At 43.0% G+C, this 21551-nt stretch overlaps 1 protein-coding gene across 1 annotated transcript in view; it reads left to right on the forward strand.

Annotated features, from left to right (window-relative positions):
* Positions 1-401: 401 nt before the first annotated feature.
* The window catches only part of RCAN3 (RCAN family member 3), a 29365-nt gene continuing 8215 nt past the window's right edge, over positions 402-21551 (forward strand). The window contains exons 1-2 of the mRNA XM_032863762.1: positions 402-602; positions 8577-8828. Coding sequence (XP_032719653.1) covers positions 8634-8828 — 195 coding nt within the window. The 5' untranslated portion in view covers positions 402-602; positions 8577-8633. The remainder of the gene's footprint in view (positions 603-8576; positions 8829-21551) is intronic.

Raw genomic sequence — 21551 nt, forward strand, 5'->3', positions numbered from 1 at the left:
TAACTCCTCTTGCGGCCGACACACGGAACCAACGGGAGAAGGAGAGAAACTATTTCTGGCCACGGTGGGAGACGAAAAGGGCGCCAAAGGCTCTGTCGTCGGGTACTTAGAGCCCAGCTCCAGCAAAGCCGCCCCAGCGCCCCGCGGCCCGGGAATCAGCAACCCCAGCTGTGCCCTCCAAGTGCGCGCGCGCGCGGTCGGACCCCCGCCCCGCCCCCAAGGCCGCGCTCGAGGGGCGGGGCCGCTTCCTGCCGGCGTCCCGGCCCGGCGCGCCCCTGCCGGCCGCCGACCTCGGGCGCCTGCGCCGCGCGCGCCCTGCCGGGGGAGGGGGCGGAGCGGGGACGCGCGCGCGACGCCGGCAGCCCGGCTGGGCCCTGACGCCGCTCGCGCCCCCGGCGAGGCTGCGGCTCCCGCGAGCGTCGAGGGCGTGGCGGCGAGGCTGCCGGCGGCCGGAGCCGCGCGGACTGTGTCCCGGCTGCCGCCCGCTGCTGTCTCCCCGGCCCCCGCTCCTCGCGGCGCCCCGGCTCCCGCTTAGCCGGTCGGGCCGCCCGGGCCTCGCCCCTTCCCGCCTTCCCTCCATCCTGCAGCGGCGGAGCGCGCAGGTGAGTCCCCTTCGCAGGGTGGGGCCGGCGCGCGGCTTCTCCCAGCACCGTGTGCGGGCAGCACCGGGGAACGTGGGGGGCGCGGGGTGCGGAAAGTTAAAGAAAGAAAAATAGAAGGAAACAGTCCGCAGGTACCCGAGAGAGGTGGGCGTTCCGGTGCCCCAGACCCCAGAGATGCTGCGCGTCCAGGGTCCTGCCCCTCTCGTGCCCAGCGTCTTCTCCGGCAGCTCTGGGGTGGTGCCTTGGAAAACAGAACCAAGAAAATTGTTCTCTCCTGTCCACCGGCGGTTTTCTCGCAACAGTTCGACTCTGAATAGCTCACAGGCCCATTTTGCCCCTTAAGGCAGGAAAGGTGCCGTTGGTAAAACAGGGACGGCCTGGAGTTCGAAGCCCCTCTCCACCCCCTTGATAATGCACGACTAGCCTTCGCTTTACTAACTCTCTATGGAACTTGTCTGTCTGCTTCCATCTGCTGCCTGGACCGGTAGAGTGACAGTGGTCTGTTTGCAGGCTGCCTCACTCCAGCTTCCGTGCAAAATCTGATCATCTCCTTTAGGGATTACGAGTCTGGTGTAGGGAGCAGGTCTCAGGGACAAACCAGGATTCTTTAAAGTGGTGTTTTAGTGTGTTGCTCAAAGCCAGAAATATTCCTCCCCCCACCCCGAATTGAAAATTACCTAGCACACCACGTTATTTACACTTTTCATAGAATTCTCTGCATTTCATGGAAGTCACTGATGTGCTCCTTGTTAAGAGAAGCAACTGACTTACTTGTAGCTGTGGTTGCATAGGATTCAGAATAATTTAGGACTATTTCATTAGCTCTGGTTCGATTTATTTAATTATAAAAAATACAACATGGAGACTCGGGGTATAGATTTTTGTGCCTCACACAAATTGGTACTTTTTGGCAGGGACTTTTTGTTGGTCTTGAGGAATTTCTGATGGAGGAAGAAAGGCTTGAGGGCTGTACCCCTTCTTTAGCGGTGCCATCAGCTTTACGTTTAACTGCCTCCACAAACCTTTTCTTTCCTGGCGTGGGAAGAGATTTCATCGCTTTTAGGGAAAACGAGATTTTTCCCATTATTGAGTTGTAACATTTGTAAAGCTTTTGAACATGTGGGATGTCAGGGGTTACAAATGAAAGCACATTTTATATGGTGCCAGAGGATTTGTTGGTTGAAAGACTTAAGAAAAACATCGTGATTAAACAGTGTGATTTGGAAATCCATTAGGCTGAAGCCTGTGAAATAACAGAAGGTCTAAAGTTCAATACCATTTGTTATTTAGACCCCCCCCAAACCCCCAGAAGGTGGGGGTCAGACAGTGGATTCTCACTCTCCCTCTAGAATGTAGAGGTTATAGTGAGGGAAAATGCATTATATACAGCAAAATAGCATCAGCTTTTTATATCTCTACCTTAATAGATCTTTAAAAACCTATTATTTTCATATGATCCCACAGTTGATTCTTTTGCTGTTGTTTGTTTCTGTTCTGTCTCTCACACCAAGAAATACCACTATTCCTGGTGGAGCACTGAAGCTCAATGATTATAATAGGACCGATTCTAAGTTATCTGTGAAAAGAGGGCATAGGTCATTGAAACATAAAAATTACAGAAATCTGATTTTCACCTACTTTAGTTTTGCATCAGTTTTCTTTCTTTTTCTTTTTGCCACAACTACTAAAAAGCAGTAAAAGTCTACCTAGAAGTGGTAAATGAGGAGGGAATAGAAGTTGGAGACTTACATGATAGCTCAGGGCCCCCATATTGACAATTCTGGGGGTTTCTTTGATAAAAGAAATTTAGTCCAAATTCTAATTTTGAGGTTTTTAAAAAGAATTTAGTAGTTCAACAACATCTGTAAGTATTGTCCTTATTTTATATATGAGAGAACAAGTAAGAAGCCAGATACTTATTGCAAGGTTATTTTTCAGGCATGTGTAGAGCTGGAAAGGGAGTACTTGTTTGTTTCCAGTATTGGTCAGTCTCATTTTGAATACATCAAAAGATAATAAAGTGCATCTAGCTAAGGCATTTTAAAAGTTAACCAAGTTGATATGTGTACTATTTTGAAAAATTATTTAAAAAAAAGTCCTGGAGGAGGAGGAACTTACCTTTTCCTATCAAAACTTAAAATACGAAGTCAAATGCACGTGCCTGATGTTTTGTCTTGATGGATTACTTTTGTCACAAGGCTTGTAGTAGAGCAGATGGTCACTAGTTTTCTACTCATTTCATATTTCCATGAAGAAACAATTTGCCAGAAGCCAGCCACAGCTACAGTTGCCCTGAGATGATGCTAAACCCTGATTAGCACAGACCTTTGCTTACGAAGCTGGAGGATATTGGTTCAGCCTTTTCTGTTAAACCAAGGATTGATCTTATAATAGTTGGAGTGGGATAGAGTTTGCAACAACCCTAGGACCAACAACATAGAAACAATGTAGTTTTGTCACTTTCTCCTTTGTCTTAATAAAACCAAGCTACTACCAGGGAAGTCACCTTACAGGATGATTTCTTTACAGATGTGCTAAGATTGTCGTGTCCACTGGTTGATTTTGATCAGCTCTCTTTTTCTGTTCAAATGTATCTGCAGTTATGATGTCAGAAAATTATGAAATGGTTGATGGTGTTGTCTTAGGCTATATCCAAAAAAATATCCTGGTTTGCCTTCAGCAAGTTCAGCGAGAGAACCATCATCTGAAAGATAATATCTCTGATACTGTGGGCACTGAATTACAACATAAAATTCCATGAAGCCCATAAAAAAGGCACTGTGGCCTTTATTTTTTTTTCAACGAGCTGTTTTTAAATTTTAAATGTGTTCTTCCTGGAGCCCTATTACTGCTGCCAGGGGTTGCTCTGAGCCTGTTTCATTGTCCATCTGCCACTGAACAGTTTTCTTGAGATGATACAAAGTATTCATTTTATCTTTTGTAGCCTTTTTGTTGCTTGGAATTAAATTATTTGGTTAGGTATTTTTCTCACTTTATTGTTTTAATATCTGTTCCACTAGTGGTTCTGGTATTCTTGGCATCCTTTCAACCCAACAATTCCCTGACGTACATTGTGCCTGTGTAAAAATAATGGTTGAGCAGTAACTGTATGCAAAGCATTGTTCTGAGCACTTAGCATTTAACCTTTCTGACATCCTTATTGGGTAAGGGTTATTATTTTATAATTCTGTTTTACAGTTGAGGAAACAGGAAGGGAAGCAAAAGAATTTGCCTAATATAGAGTACTGGGGGAGCCAGAGTTTGAATCTAGAGAATTAATAATGGAGCCTGACTCTTCCTGAGATATACTTGACGACTGTTCAAACTTGTTTGCAGTTACTATAATAAATCATCAATCCTCCTTTTTTTAAAATTATTATTATTTTATTTATTTATTTATTTATTTTTTAGAGAGGGAGCGAAGGAGAGAGCACAGGGAGGGGCAGAGAGAGAGAGAGAGAGAGAGAGAGAGAATGAATGAATCTTAAGCAGGCTCCACACCTAACACAGAGCTGATGCAGGGCTTGATCTCCTGACACTGAGATCATGCTCCCAGTCGAATCTAGAGTTGGGTACTTAACCAACTGAGCCACCCAGGCACCCCAAATTCCAGTCTTTTAAATTACTGTATCAAATATACAGTAATGTATAAGTGAAAAAAATGTATCAATACTATAAAGGTTATTTAAATCTCTTGGGACAGGGGCACCTGGGTGGCTCAGTGGGTTAAGTCTCTACCTTCGGCTCAGGTCATGGTCTCGGGGTCCTGGGATCGAGCCCCACATTGGGCTGTCTGCTCAGTGGGGAGCCTGCTTCCTCCTCTCTCTCTGCCTGCCTCTCTGCCTGCTTGTGATCTCTCTCTGTCAAATAAATAAATAAAATCTTAAAAAAAAAAAAGTAATCTCTTGGGACAAAAGGCAGATTATTTAACAATAGCCTAAAAAATTTGAAGAGAAAATAATCATAAAGACATTATTTGGATAACTGACAAAATTTGAATATAGATGCTGATTTAGGTAACAGTATTACCAGTGTCTGTGGATTGTGTAAGAAAATGGTCTTGTTCTTACACAGTGAAATACTTAAGAGTAAAAACAGCACATTTGTCTTACATTCAGTGGTTCAGGGGAAAAAGTATATGTTTAGAAATAGAATGATTTTAAAAATGGGCATAAATTAATTAATAGATAACTCTGGGTAAAGAGTGTACAGGAATTCCTTGTAGTATTCTTACTTTTCTTTTTGAAATTTTTTCAAAAGAAAGTTACCCCAAAGTGTAGGTAGAAAACAGGAAATGAAGGTGTAACATTCTAAGAATTTTTTTTTTTTAAGTCAAGTGAGGGAGTGTTTCTGTGCTCTGATTTTTTTTTTTAACCCCTTTTTAGGGGTTGGAGGAAGGATCTTGAAACAAAAAAATCTTATCAAAATTTGGTTGATTTTCTCATATTTCCAAATCTAGACATTCACTGCTCTCCAGCTTTCCAGCCTCCAAATTACCAGGCAGAGTATTTTCTTTACCTCTTTAATGGATTGAGAGTAGGGCGAGATTGAAAATATTAGTGCCTCTATAAGAGATAAGATATAAAGACACTCTACTTTTAGTGATATTAAAAGTTAAACTGGGTTGGTTATATCATTTCCCTGCCTGAAGGCCTTCATTGGCATGCTGACATTGACTGGTTTTTATATCAGGACTCTGTAACTCTACTTTCAAGGAGCTTGGTCCACGCCCCCTTTTTAACTCTGTGTCATGCCACCCCACAAATACGGTACCCTGTGGCCACATCAGATCTCTGTGCATGCCAATCTCTCCTGTCTTTGTCCATGAACTGTTAGCTTTGCCTGGAATGCACCCCATCATTTTTCTACTGAGATTCTGTTCATCTTTAAGTCTGTCCATAACATCCATGGGGAAACTAAATTTTCCGGGGCACCTGGGTGGCTCAGTCGGCTAAGTGTCTGTCTTCAGCTTGGGTCATGATCCCAGGGTCCTAGGATAGAGTCGTACATCAGGCTCCCTGCTCATTGCGGAGTCTGCTTCTCCTTCTGTCCCTTCCTCCTCCTCACTTGGGTTCTCTGTCTCACATAAATAACTTAAATCTAAAAAAAAATAATAAATTTTTCTTCATCTGTGCTGCCATATCAGTGGGGTAAACGTAGTGCTATCTGCTTTCACTCAGCAGTCCTTACTAAGCGTATACTGTGAGCCAGAAACTGTGCCAGGGACTTGGGATTCAAAGTCGCTGCCGGTCTGGTAGCTGGGAGTGATTTGTAAACAAATAGTTGTGGATAAGTATATAATAGAGAAGTGAACAAAGGGCTCAGAGAGCTATGAACGCTAAGTGACAGCTTGGTCTCAATAAAAGATGACAGTGAAAGCTCTAGTGAGATACCATCCTCCCCCCCCCCCCCACCAGGCCCCTTTCCAGATTGGAGATTTCCGGCACAATCATCTAATTAGAGGTATAATGTTTAAAACAATGGCAGTACCTGTTTGTTACCCAGGTAGATACGTATAATCAAAAGCCAGAAAGACAAGTCTGGAACTCAGGAGAGGGAGGTTGATTCTGGATATATGAATCATACAGACAGTGATTTTCGGTGTGTGTAGGCCTGAAAGAGCTAGGAGCAGATCAGAATCTCTTGGGGTCCTGTACTTTTTCCAAGCTCTCTCCTCCCCTTCATTGCCCCAGATTCTGTTCTTGTCCTGGTGACAACCTTCCCAGCTTACAGTTGACTGTGGAGAGTGAAAGGCAGCCTCGGCCCGAGCGGTGTATATGTGTGTGTGTGTGTGTGTGAACCTTATGGTAAGCAGGAGACACAGCTGAGCAGCCGGGGTGGTTAAGTGGTTAAATGCTGGAGTGTGGGTGAAACTGCCCAAGAAGAATCAGAGGAGGAGGAAGGAAGGGGATGAAACCTCAAAGAGCCCAAGGCAAGAGGGTAGGTGGAGACCGAGGAGCCTTCAACAAAGAGCGGGGGAGGAGGGAGCGCCACGAAGGCAGAGGCCCCCGCCAGGTTGCGGGGTGAGTGGGCAGACGCAGGCCTGTGAGGGCGGTGTCAGCCCCGATGACAGTGGGAGGAGTCTGGTGGCACCCAATTTGCCAGCGACCGTGGTTGAGGAACAACACAGCAGAAGGGGAATTGGTAGGAAAGGTGAAGGAGAGGCAGGTGGAGAGGTAGATGGAGGGGCAGGTAGAATCCACAAGGAAAGGTGTTGTTTTTTATTTTTTTTTAAGATTGGGTGGGTGGGGGTGGGAAATCTTAAATAGGTGTGTTCGCTGAGGAAAAGGAACAGATGGAGAAGGAGAAATTGAAAGCATAGGAACTAATTCGTAGAACAGAATTCCTTTAGGAGCCGTTAGCATTGTGGAGGAGAAGAAATTCTGCTTTGGTGGGAGCTCCTTGAGGATAAGAACTATTTCTTACTCATCTAATATCCCTAATAATACCTGTCATGCAATGGGCATTCAGAAAATATTTATTTTTTTTATTTTCTCTCTCTTTTTTTTTTAAAGATTTTTATTTATTTATTTGACCCAGAGTGACAGCCAGAGAGGGAACACAAGCAGGGGGAGTGGGAGAGGGAGAAGCAGGCTTCCCACCGAGCAGGGAGCCCGATGCGGGGCTTGATCCCAGGACCCTGGGAACATGACCTGAGCCGAAGGCTGATGCTTAGCCGACTGAGCCCCCCAGGCACCCCCAGAAAACATTTATTAAAATGAGTAAGGATTTTACTTTTGGGGATTAGTCTTTCCTGATGGGCGTAGTAGAATAATGAAAAGATTAAAAAATCTCTGCTGTTTTTAGCCTATCATTAACATCTGTCATGTACTCTATATAAGCAATATATTTACAGCATTTTGTTCTTTGAAATAACATGGGAGATCACAAATGAAGTAGTATTAAACTACTAGTAATCGTGACTACTTAATTTTTCTGTGCCTGATTGGTATTTCTTAAATTCCATTTCGCATATTGAAATATGTTATGCTGAAGGCACTGTGCTTGGAGTTCATCAGAAGAGAGAGACGTGCACATAAGGTCCATAGAAGACAGACTCTGTTCCATTATTTAACAAAGGGACACTATCAGCTCAGTGCCTTGGAGTTAAAATTATTAATTTTTAAATGCCCAGAAAAAGGATATCTCTTTGATTATTGTCTGTGTCAGATTTTGCCTTAAAATATTTCTTTTTTGTTGTTTAATTTATTTATTTCAGAGGGGCAGAGGGAGAGGAAGAGAGAGAATCCACACCCAGCATGGAGCCTGATGCAGAGCTCGATCTCACCATGCTCTCACTGAGATCGTGACCTGAGCCGAAATGAAGCGTCAGACCCTTAACCGACTGAGCCACCCAGGCTTCCTAAATATTTCTAATATTAACAAAGACCTACTTTATATAGAACTTCTGGTTCTGTTGAACTTAATTCTTCGGGAGTATAGTCAAAAAGAGCAGACTGGTTAAGAAAGGTGAAGTCATGTCATTGCAGACAGATTTCACGGTGCAGATGGTGAATGAATCGTGTGGGTTTTTAAACGCTGCCAGTTTCAGTGTTGTAGACCAAAAACCCAAAACAAATATGTGAAGGCAGTTCTGGTTCACATTTTCCTTCCTACTGCTTGTAAACTAGTGTACAGATTCACTCATTTTGTATTGCCCCCACCCCCACCCCTTTTTTTCCCCCAATTCCACTAGAAAATTTTTTGCCTTTTTTTGGTCATATGTCATTGCCAGTGAAATATACAAGGTAAAATATGCTAAGCAAAGTAGAACATAAGCAGAGTAGAACATGTAGAATTTGTGAGGACTGTAATGAATTGATTTAAAACTCTGGTTTATCTTTGCTGAACAAGATTGCTTCCGTTGATGAATTGCTGTCTTGAGAATTGACTGAAACAGTATTTGGCCTTCCCAATCTTATCTTTATGCTGTTTTCTTTTCTTTTTCTTTTTCTTTTTTTTTTTTAACACCAGATGCCTTGTAGACACCTTAGGACTTTCAAAACAGAGAAGACCTGCTGTTAGGAGATAATGCTGGGGGACACTATGAAATCTTGGAGTGATAGCCAGTCAGACCTCTGTAGCAGTGACCAAGAAGAGGAAGAAGAGATGGTTTTTGGTGAAAATGAAGATGATTTGGAAGAGATGATGGATTTCAGTGATCTGCCTACCTCACTTTTTGCTTGCAGCGTCCACGAAGCGGTGTTTGAGGTGCAACAGCAGAAGGTAGGCACGCTTCCTGCCTTCCCCTGCATGTGGTAGCGGGTTCAGTGGGGCCTCAGGGAAAGAGCAGATCGCTGCTGCGCATTTGCCGAGTTCGTTCCTGGCTCGTGACATGTACGAAAAGCACGCATCAACCCTTAGACATTGCTGCAACATTTTTAATTGTATTTTATGAGCGTCCTGGTCTGCAAGACCTAGGAAGTATTTCAAAATTAGTCCTTTTCCCACAAATACTTTGAGAAGCACTGGTTTATAGTGAACTCTGAACCAGGTCTTATGAAGTCCTGATTCATTCACTCATTCATTCATTCAATTTTTGGAGCCTGTAATTAAGGAAAAGCTAGTGATTTTTATCCTGGCTTCCTATTACTTGGGAGTAAATTCATACAAGCCAGAAGTATTTTAAGCTTTTTTCTGAGGCTGATTCCATAATTAGGATTATTTATAAATTCATTATAACAGAATTGTTAGCATTTCTTGTATTACTTTGTACAGTTTGGGGAAAAATGAGTTTATTTTTTAAAGGCTACTCTCCTTTAGTTCATTCATTATTTACCTGGAAAGAGAGGTTTTGTGTGTGGCTTTTTTTTTTTTTTCCCATCGTGACCTCACAAAAGCCTATAGGTCTCAGTTGTACCAAAGTAAATATTCTTGTCATTGGTAGAAATTTTGCATGTGCTGACACTTTTTTCTCAACATACCAGCCCTTTAATTTTCTGTCTGCGCACCCAGAGAATTTTCCATCCAGTGACTTTCTTGGAGAGAACTTCATATGGTTTGACTCACTACGCACTCAAGTGCATAAGGCACTGTGCCACTTGCTTCCAGAGATAGAGTAGAAATAGAAACAGCTTCTGCCTCAGACCATGAACAGCCCTTCCCGGGAGATGATAAGTAATTCCGGCATAAGATGGAACACTAGTGGCTTTCGAGGCACTTAGTAACTTGAGGTGTCAGAGGACAGTAGGACAGCCAGCTGGAGGGAAAGATCTTCCGGGGAGATGGCATTGGAGAAGAGCGGAGCGAGCCGGGGAGGAGGTTAGCAGGGAAGGGTAGGGGAATTCTGGCCAGAGGGAACAGAAGCGAGCCCACGAGCTGACTCCAGGAAGTGTGGACACTTCAGGGAGGAGCTCTTGTGGCAGGTGCACAGGTGAGACGCAGCCAAGGTGAAGTTAAATCCAGCTGGAAAGGTGAGCGTGGGACGTTCTGCAAAGTTCAAGGGGCTTGCTCTTCTTCGGGAAATAGTCTTCTGAGCAAAAGGGTGATCAGAAGTACGTGTTAGGAATGTGTGTGGACAATGTGTGAAGAGCAGGGCCGCGGAGGTGGAAGGAGAGTCCAAAGGGAGGGGACTGGGTTAAGAAGGGGGTGGGGGTAGAGTGAAGGGGAACCGCCAGCTCTGTACCTTTCAGCTTTGTGTTCGTTTCTTTCTCAAGCTCGGCCATGATGCAGACCGTTTGAAATCATCCTTCCTAGTTTTCTCAAAAGTTTTAAGAGCTCTGCATTTTTATATAATAATTACATCGACCTTGTTGTTTATTTGTGATCCATGAAAGACCCACACATATTACTAGTTTTATCTTAAAATTATATTCCTAAGGATTCATTCAAAAAACCTCACAATCGTATCCGTTCCAACTTCTTGTTTTTTTCTTTAAGTGTAACCTAGGAAGTTTTTTTTTTTACTTGACAAAGTGGTGAGTTCTTGTTGATTTATTTTCATTTGAAAAACCATTTGGGATTATATCTAACCTAAATTAAATTGGAAGTCGTATCATTAGAAATTCTAGGAGCAGTTCAGTCAGTGGACTTCCTTTTATATACGGTTCTTAGTCATGGTAAATTTTGTATAAAAGCCTTACTGGTAATATCTGCAGCTGCAGAATGTTAGTTTATAACTGGAAGTTTCTACCTTTTGGCCAGTTTCACCCATTTGCCACCCCGTTTCCCTGTGCCTCTGGCAACCACCAGTCTCTTCTCTGTATCTATGAGTTCATTTTGTTTGTTTTGTTTTTTTGAATCCCCCATCTAAAAGAGATCATATGGTAATTGCCTTTTTTTGTCTGACTTATTTCACTTAACATAATGCCCTCAGGGTCCATACATTTCCTAAATGGCAAGATTTCATTTTTTTTAAGGGCTGAATAACACTCTATTGTGTGCCTCTGTGTGCGTGAGTGTATGTGCAAGACCACACACACACCACATTTTCTTTATCCATTCATCCATCAATGGACACTGAGGCCATTTCCATGTCTTTGCTATTGTATATAATACTGCAGTAAACATGGGAGGGCAGATATCTTTTCAAGTTCATGTTTTTGTTTTCTTGGGATAAATACCCAGAAGTGGAATTGCTGTATCATTTTAATTTTTGAGGCGCCTCCATACCGTTTTGCACAGTGTCTACACCAATTTGCATTCCGACCAGTAGTGCACAAGGGTTCCCTTCTCTCCACATCCTCGCCAACACTTATCTCCTCTCTTTTTGACACTATCAGGTGTGAGAGTGATATCCTGTGGTTTTATCTGCATTTCCTTGATGATTAGTGATGTTGAGCATCTTTTTGCTTACCTGTTGGGCATTTGTATGTCTTCTTTGGGAAAAAAATGGCTATTCAGATCTCCAGCCCATTTTCGAAATCAGATTGTGTGGGTTTTTTCTATTCAGTTTATGAGTTTCTTTATATATTTTGGATGTTAGCTCCTTAACCAGATACATGACTTGCAACTAGTTTCTCCTGTTCAGTAGGTTGCCTTTTCATTTTGTGTTTCAGTTTGATGTAGTCCTGCTTATTTTTGTTTTGTTCCTTTGGTTTTGGTGTCAGATTAAAAAAAAAAAAAATCATTGCCAAGACCTGTGACATAGAGTTTATCACCTGTTTTTTTCTTCCAGGATTTCTTATAGTTTACAGTCTTACACCAAAGCTTTAATCCATTTTTGGATGAATTTTTGTATGCGGTGTAAGATAATGGTCGGAGTTCATTCTCTGTGTGTAGCTGTCCAATTTTCCCAGCACCATTTACTCACAAGACTGCTCTTTTCCCATCATATGCTTTTGGCTCCTTTGTTGAAAATTAATTGACCGTGTATATGTGGGTTTCTTTCCCCACACTCTAATTCTGTTTCATTGATCTCTGTGTCTAATTTTATACCAGTACTATAGTGTTTTAATTACTATAGCTTTGTAATATCATTTGAAAGCAGGGAGTGTGATCCTCCAGCTTTGTTCTTTCTCAAGATGGCTCTGGCTATTCAGGAATTTTTATAGTTCTGTACAATTTTTAGGATTCTATATTCTATTTCTCCAAAAAATGCCATTGGAATTTCAATAGCGATTTCATTGCATTTATAGATTGCTTTGGGTAGTATGGACATTTAAACAATAATGATTCTTCCAGTCCATGAGCATGAATATCTTTCCATTTATTTATAAATTCTTCAGTTTCTTTCATTTCTGTCTTGTAGTTTTCAATATACAAATCTTTTTTTACCTGTTTGGTTAAATTTTTTCCTACATATTTTACACTTTTTGATGCAAGTATAAATGGGATTGTTTTCTTAATTTCTCTTTCTGGTAGTTTGTTATAAATACAAGAAATATGACATATCTTTGTGTATTCAATATCCTTCAACTTCACTGAGTTTATTAGTTTTAACAGGTTTTTTTTTTTTAAGTCTTTAGGGTTTTCTGTGTATATCATGTCATCTGCAAACGGTGACAGTTTTACTTCTTTTCCAATTTGGATGCATTTTATTTCTTTTTCTCACCTAATGCTCTGGCTAGGACTTCCAGTACTGTGTGGAATAGAAGTAGTGAGTGTGGGCATTTTTGTCTTGTTCCTCATCTTTGAGGAAAGGCTTTCACCTTTTCATCATTGAATGTGATGTTAGCTGTGGGCTTATCATATATGGCCTTTATTATGTTAAGATATGTTCCTTATTACGGGGCTACAGTAATCAAAATGGTGTGGGTACATATATGTCAATTATATTTCAATAAATTTTTTTAAAAGCCGTTGTTTTTCTGGCATAAAGATGAACATATTGACCAATGCGATAGAATAGAGAGCCCAGAATGAACCCTGGCACTTATAGTTGAATAATTTTCAACAAGGGTGCCAAGACCATTCAATGTGGAAAGGACAGTCTTTTCAACAAAAGGCTCTGGGGGAAATGGAGATCCACATGCAAAAGAATGAAGTTGGACGCTTATCTTACACCTTATGCAAAATTTGATTCAGAATGGATCAAGGACCTAAATGTCACAGTTAAAACCATAAAACACTCAGAAGTTAAAACCATAGAACTCTTAGAAGATAACAGAGGAAAAGCTTCTTGACATTGGATTTGGCAATGATTTCTTGGATACGACACCCAAAGCACAGGCAACAATAGAAAAAAGTTGGATTTTATCAGAATTTAAAATGTGGACATCAGAGGACACCATCTGTGAAAGGCAGGAAAGGCAGTCCCACAGAATGGAAGGCAATATTTTCAAGTCATATTATCTGGTAAAGGATTAATATCCAGAATGTATAAAGAAATCCTAAAACTCCACAACAAAAAACAAACAACCCAGTTGAAAAATGGGCAAAGAACTTAGATATTTCCCCAGAGAAGATGCACAAATGACCAATAAGCACATGAAAAGATGATCACCATCACTAACCATTAGGGCAGTTCAAATCAAAATCACAGTGAGGTGCCACTTCACACCCATTAGGATGGCTGCTATCCTAAAAACAGAGCAGGTGTTGACAAGGATGTGGAGAAATTGGAACCTTTGTGCGTTGTTGGTAAGAATGCAAAATGGTGCATCTGCTGTCAAAAACCGGGGCAGTTCCTCAAAGAATTTTAAGCATAGAATTACCATAAGGTCCAGGACGCTGCTTCTGGATACGTTTAAAAAGCAGGGACTCCGGCGCCTGGGTGGCCCAGTGGGTTAAGCCTCTGCCTTGGGCTCAGGTCATGGTCTCAGGATCCTGGGATTGAGCCCCGCATCGGGCTCTCTGCTCAGCGGGGAGCCTGCTTCCTCCTCTCTCTCTCTGTCTACCTCTCTGCCTACTTGTGATCTCTCTCTCTCTGTCAAATGAATAAATAAAATCTTTAAAAATAAAAAGCAGAGACTTGAGGAGGATTCATGCACTGGTGTTCATAGCAGCCTCCTTTGCAACGCCAAGAGGCAGAAAGAACCCATGGGTCCATCGATGCATAAATGCATAAAGGGCGGTGTGTAGATCCAGTGGAATGTTACTCAGCTTTAAAAGTGAATGATGTTCTGATACATGTGATAACATGCATGACCCTTGAAAGACATACAGAGTGAAATAAGAGACACAAGGGGACACGTATTGTATGACTCCTCGTCTGTGAGAGAGGGTAGCCTGGCTCAGAGAGACGCAAAGTAGAAAGGTGGTTTTCAGGGCCGGAGGGAGTGGAGAGTGGGGAGTTATAGTTTTGTGGGCACAGAGGTTCAGTTGGGGATGACAGAGTCCTGAAGATGGGTAGTGGTGTTTCACAACAGTGTGACGATGTTTAATGCCACTGAATTGTACACTTAAAAATGGTTAAAATGGCATATGCTGTGTTGCGTATATTTTACCACAATAAAAGTATGTAAAAAGATGTTTAAAAAAAGAACCCTTTTTTCTTGAGCTTAACATTCTCCGTAATATGCTTTTATATATACATACGTATATCATGCGCATATACACACACATACATATTACACACACACACTTGCGTGTGTGCATGTGATTTGTATGTATTGGGCCCCTCTGTTGCCCCCATACGCGTCCTCTTGGCCCACCTCTTCACTCCAGCTGTTGCTCAAGCCGCCAGCTGTGCGCAGATATAACCTCAGCCACTGGCCTCCACTATATCATAACCTTGCATATCGTCCCAGCGTTTCTCTGCTGCCTATGTGGGGTGGCTGGGCTGTCCTGACGCCTGTGCAGAAGGGAAAATGCGAGGGAGTCTGCATCCCACAGGGCAACCCTTGACCAGTGGGAGGCTAGAGCCAGTGAATAAGTCCCCCTTCTTCTGACACTGAAGCCAGCTCCGAGGGTCTTCTTACCGCCTTCTTAGGGCTCCTGGCCAGACCACACCCCGGCTGGCCACAGAGGTGACCAGCTTGATAACAAAACCTGGACAGAAGGAGGACTGGCTTTCCGTCCTTCCCTGTTTCACTGTTGCCTCTCTGTCCCATGCATTCAGTTCCCCAAACAGGCTCCCTTGTGTGCGACCTTGCCTTGGCCTCTGCTCACCCAAGGAGTCCAGGTAAGACACAGGCAAATAACTTCCAAGTTTGCTTATTTATCTTGTGTGAAGGCACCATCCCAAGCTCCTAAACGAAGGGCAATTTTTGGGTCACGCGAGAAGGATAAAGACTAACGTAAAGAAAACCCATGTGGCCACCCAATTTAACTAATAAAATTTTACTAATGTAATTGAACCCCTTGTGTCTCCTCCTACAGGTAACCATTACCCTGAACTCAGTGCTTATGATTTCCCGTGTAATTTCAACTTTTTTATTAAGTCTGACCATATGAAATTGCCGTATTTGTAGGTCCAGTGATCAAATATTGGTCTTTCTTCTGCTTCCGCTTAACTGTGTGTGCATATACTATGATTGATCCTTGAACAATGCTGGGGGTAAGAACACTCACCCTCCATGGAATTAAAAACTTGGGATTTCCTCCAGAATTTCACAACTAATCGCCTGCTGTTGACCAGAAGCCTTCCCAATAACATAGTCGATTAACACATACTTTATATGTTATACATACTAGGTACTGGATTCTTACAATAAAGTGAGCTAGAAAAAAATGTTATTAAAATCACAAGAAAGTGTGTTATTAAAATCACATGTACAGGACTATACTGCATTAAAAAAATTCCATATATAAATGGACTGACACTTCAAACCGTTGTTCAAGGGTCAACTGTACTTTTAAAATTTTCCATTTGCAATTGTCATGATTGTCCATTTGGAAAGGAATTGACATAGCGACTGTCAGAACTAGTTCAGAAAGATTGTAGAATATGGGGTCAATACACAGAATCAGCTGTACCGGCTATATGCTAGCAGTAACCATTTGGAAACTGAAATTTAAAAAACGTTACCAGTTACAGTAGCACCATGAAATATTGAAGTATAAGTCTAAGAAGATACATTCAGGATCTGAACGCTAAAAACTAAAACACTAGTGAAATACATCACATTTGACATTATTTTAAATTTTATATAAGTGGCATATGGTATGAATTCTTTTTTTTTCCCCTCAACATTTTATCTGTAAGAATAATCCATGTTGAAATACGTATTGTTTCGCTTGCTGTATAGTGTCCCATTCTATAAAATTACCATAATTTGTTTACAGCTTCTTACGTTGGACATTTAGGTTATTTTTGACAGGTGCTGTGATGCTAAATGTTCTTTGTATGTCTTCTGTAGGTGGGGGTGCAGGGGGGGTCCTTAGGGGTTTTAGCAGGACAGATGCTTCTGGCTCGTAAGGTTGCGTTTCTTGAGTGCCAGCAAATACTGTCCAGCGGTGTCTACAGTTGCTTGTACCTGTTTGCATTCCTGCCACCCCCTTGTTAGAAGAGTTTCCAGTGTACCACAGCATCTCCCATACATTCTGTTCTCAGAATTTAAGATTTTCCCCAGTCTGGTCATTCACGTTTTTGTTACTTTTTAATGAATTTCTGGGTAAACTATAAACGAATGCTTCTCAGACTCACTGCTCAGTGGAGGACCAGTTTTTTTCCTCCAAACTATCGCAGGCTGATGTTTTCGTAAAATGCACTTATGTCACAGCAATGTAAGCTTGCCAGAATGGTTCTAGACACTTTTTCTCAATTTCTCTGCTAAGCCTTATCATGGACTAGTAGCAAATTCATGGACTCGCGCTGGGTCCTCAGACCACACACCACAGTGTATTATAACATTTAGGGATTTTCAGATACCTTAGGTTCTTCTGAAATGAAAAAGGTATCTCCAGTTACCTTCAGTTATATTTATGGTTTCCATTGTGAATATATCATCTGAAAACCAAGAGTTAAAAAGGACTTGGAATCAGTTCATTAGGTAATTCGGTATCCTAATGACCGGTGGTATTAAGATATCACCAACTTATAAGGAGCTTTGCTATCATGGTCTTAGACATGGGTTTGCAGGTTCCTCAGTCTGGTTCGGTGCATGTAAGCAGTATCGTTGAACACTGTGCCAGCCACGGTCATTTACAGGTTCTAGGGAGACCACGGTGAACGAGAAAGGGTGCCAGCCCTCGTGGAGCATAGGGAGAGAAAAATTGACACGCAAACAAGTGAGTAAGACGTTCTAATATAACATGTACCACAAAGAAAATAAAATAGTAGAGGGATAGGGAGTGGCTTGCTGGGTGGTCAATTTTTAACAAGAGTGGTCAGGGCAGACATGTCTGAAAAAGTGGTATTTGAGCTGAAACCTGAATGATGAGAACCAGTGTAATAGTGAGTCATCCTTGGCTTCCTATAATTTAGTTGAAATTTAACCTACCATCATTCAAATAACTTTTCTCTAATGTGTACAGATAGTCAAAATGCCTTCTAGTTTACCTTTATCAGCGCATACAGTGGTATCTATCCTACATCAAAGATTTTTTTCCCCCCAATCTCATTTCATTTGGGAAAGATCTGCCATTCCCCAAGCCAAGGCAGGACTCAAGGCTCTCAGGTTCTAAGAAACAGCTGGATTATCCCAGTGTGGATGTTCCTAATCTGTCCAAAGCAGGGCTCCCATGGGTGGGGAGAACTCGGGAGTGAGCGAGCTCTGAATGGGCACGTATGTCACTGCCACACTGCCTGGCCCAGAGCCCGGCTTTTAAGACTTGCTGCTTATTAAGTATGTGCTGAATAAGCCTGGGAGCATCATCTATGGGGTCAGGATACCAATACTCCCCAAGGCTTATGTGGAAGCTTCATAAACTAATTTTAATGACCGTGTCCTTTTATTTCTTTTATTTCCTAATCTGATATACATTCTATTTTTATGAGTTTTATAGATGATACAAGGGTACCACAACATGTCTGTAACGTGTGTGTGTGTGTGTGTGTGTGTGTGTGTGTGTGTTTAGGTAACTAAAATATATTGGGAGTACATATCAAGATATCTTTACTGGTTTGGGAGCACAAAGAACTCTTTTTTTTTTTCCTGAACCATTTTGAGGTTAAGTTGCCAACAATGATGGCCATCGCCCCAATACTACAATATGTTTTTCCTCCAAAGAAGGACCTTTGCCTAGCAGAAAACACAAAACTCAGGAAATTAACACTGGTGTATTACACCCTTCTCATCCCCAGGCTCCCATTCAAGATTTGCCAGTTGTCTCAATAATGGCCTTTATATCAAAATATCCAGCTCCTTTTGAAGCATTGCATTTAGCTGTCAGACACCTTTAGTCTCCTTCAGTCTGGGAGGATGTCTGGTCTCCCCGGGTCTGTCTTGGGGTTCACACTCAAAGATTATAGGCTGGTTATTTTATTGCATGTCTCTCAATTCGGGGTTGTGGGATGTTTCCTCGGGATTAGATTGAGGTGGTGCGTCTTTGGCAGGAATGTCACAGAACTGATGCTCTTGTCACTGCGTCCTGTCAGGTGATGACCTTGGACCCACTCCCAACAAAATTCACTTGGAGCCCTTGACTAAGGTGGTGTCTACCAGGCATGACCACTGTCGAGTTATTCTCATTCTCCTTGTAATTAGTAATTATTTTGTGGGAGGTGTTTGTAAATGTCCTGTTTCCCCCATCAGAGTTTTAACATATTCGTTTATTTATGTCCGTACAGTTCATGGTCCCTGATCTTGTTCCTTGGTCGTAACCTGTTAACGGTCACAACTTTGATTTGTCCTCGGTTCAGCCAGTGGTGGCTCCTTCAAGATGGCTTCTATGTCTCTGACACGTGCGCATCATTCCTGAGTACGCCTTTAAACTCTCAAACACAACAAGATATTCCAGAATTATTCTGTACCTTGCCTGCCCAGCCCTAGATCCAGCCACTTTTCCGAGGAGCCCTGCCTCCTTCCAGAGTTCCAGAAACCAGGATATGCGTGCTAGTCAGCTACCACTGTCCCTGGGCATCTTGGCAGACAGAGTCAGGAATTATCTAGATACGTGCAACTGTGTGTTTCTGGTTATACTTGCCAAGTCCAGGCCAGCACTAAAGAATTCATTTCTAGTTTTCTCCCGTTTCAGCTTTGTAAGTCCTATTTGACAGAGAGAAAACTAGCTTCTATTGTCTTATTATTTACTTACGCAGTCACTGGTCTGTATGTAACTGCCACAGTCCACCCTTTTTCCCATGTGGATGCCCTCCTTACCTGCCATGTGCTCCAACGCCCTGCACCCGGACCCCCCCCACGTGAGAGTCCTCTACAACCCCCCCCAGGGTCTCACAGTCCCAGAGCACCAAGCTTACCCTGCCTGGGATCCAGGATGCTGTGCTGGGCCACCCTCCCACACAGACCATGCTGACCCCCCTGGGGCGCCAGGACCCCACACTGGATGGCCTCCCTGCACAGATCTCCCTCCTCACCCTTCTCCCTTCACTTGGGCTTCGACACCCTGTCAGCCTGCCCCTTTGCTGAGATGCCTTCCCTCTTTCCCTGCTCTGGGCAGTCTTCCCGCCCGGGCACCCTCCTCAGCCCCCTGAGCTCCCATGCCCGTGCTGGGCTGCCCCTCATGGGCACACTGACCTGACACTGTTGGGTTCCGGCACCCCATGCCAGGCCTGCCTCCCAGTTGGCCACTTTCTTCACCCTGCTGGGACTCTGACACCCTCTGACACTGTAGCTCCCTGCTCCCCATCAGCATAGACGCACCAACTTTACTTGGCTTTGCCTAAAAGCTTCTAGACAAAATGTTCAGCAAGAAGAAGGCTACCTTTTTCTTATTTCTTTTTTTTTTTTTAAGATTTTATTTATTTATTCATGAGAGAGAGGGAGAAGCAGGCTCCCCACTGAGCAGGGCACGGGACTCGATCCCAGGATCCCGGGATCATGACCCGAGTGAAGGCAGACAGACGCTTAACCATCTGAGCCACCCAGGCACCCCTACCTTTTTCTTTTTCTTTCTTCTTCTTTTTTAATGATTTTATTTATTTATTTGAGAGAGAGAGCATGAGAGGAGAGAGGTCAGTGGGAGAAGCAGACTCCTGAGCAGGTAGCCCGATGTGTGACTTGATCCCAGGACTTTAGGATCATGACCTGAGCCTAAGGCAGTCACTTAACTAACTGAGCCACCCAGGCCCCCCCCACCTTTTTTATTTTAAAGAACAAGTAACACACGTAAGTTCCTTCCCATGGCTGTTTGTGACATTCTTTCAAGTTTACATGTCTTTGGAAAGATGGGTCTCTAGCTTTCAAAATGACCTTCCCTCTCTAATGTCCTTGAAGAAAACACCACCAGAAAACAAACTTGTACCCTGGAACAAATCACAGTCAGTATGTGGTCCTTGCTGTAGCCTCAGCACCTAGGGTCAGACAAGCCTTATTGACAGCAAGGAGGAGTCTAGATGGAGGTCACATGGGCAAGCCCAAGGATAGAACATTCTTGATCTTTGTGCATAACTGGCCTCAATTAAAGAGAATCCTGTCTTTCTGCTTCACATTTTCCTTCTATACTTCAATAACTTCATAGCAGCTGTTTCCATTTGTTTAATTTTTTTTTTAAGATTTTGTTTATTTATTTGACTGAGATCATAAGTAGCCAGGAAGGCAGGCAGAGAGAGAGAGTGGGGAAGCAGGCTCCCTGCTGAGCAGAGGGCCTGGATGTGGGGCTCAATCCCAGGACTCTGAGATCATGACCTGAGCCGAAGGCAGAGGCTTAACCCACTGGGCCACCCAGGCGCCCCTCCATTTGTTTTAAATGGTTTTTCATTCCTCTGTGCTAGCTTAGCACCATGAATACGTGCATAGCAAAGTATTTTCAAGACCATCTCCCAACAGTTAATTTTAAGAAATAGCAAACAAAACAAAAAGATAAAATTAATAAAGATTAAAAGCCAAGGAAATGAAAACTGTGTATTTTTTGAATATGAAGAATTCTGCTATAACTACCAAAAAAAAAAAAAAATTCTTGCTTTTCTCACTCTCAACTCAAGTCCCAAGTTCATAGCAGAGGAACCCAAGTTCCTCAGTGTCCTAACAGAGAAGCAGCCGTCTCTGCTTCAAAGGGTCATGGTCACAGGTCAGTTTCGGAAGATCCCCCAAGGATGGACACTAATCACTGGTGCAGTGTGTCCTCCAGCACAGTCAATTCTCCTGGGACTGTGTCCCCAAGGGACTGCTCCAGCAGCGTTGCTGTGTCTGAATCCCTAAAGGACTATCAGGAAGGGCAAATTCCAACTTTCCAGTGGTGACCTCCAGAGTACATGCCAGTGCCATCCGTTGATGCCATGTTGCTGCCATGCATTCACCTCCTTCTCGGGGAATCGACATCATACAGAAGAGCAGCTATTTTTTGCGACCACAGAATAGCAAGAGGACTGTTGGCAAAGCCCTGCCCTATTTCTGTTAGCAGCAGTAACAGTACTCACTGTTGTCGTTCCAAGAGCCATGTGTTCACTCTGTCCTCCACAATAACCCAGTGAAGTGGGTACTTTTACTGTCCTCAAGGAACAGGTAAGGAAACTAGGCCCGGCAAAGGTAAGTGACCTGCCCAAGGTCACACAGCTATGTAACAGCG

The sequence above is a fragment of the Lontra canadensis genome, unplaced genomic scaffold (assembly GCF_010015895.1).
Source record: "Lontra canadensis isolate GAN:19392208 unplaced genomic scaffold, GSC_riverotter_1.0 scaffold25, whole genome shotgun sequence".
Classification (NCBI taxonomy): Eukaryota; Metazoa; Chordata; class Mammalia; order Carnivora; family Mustelidae; genus Lontra; species Lontra canadensis.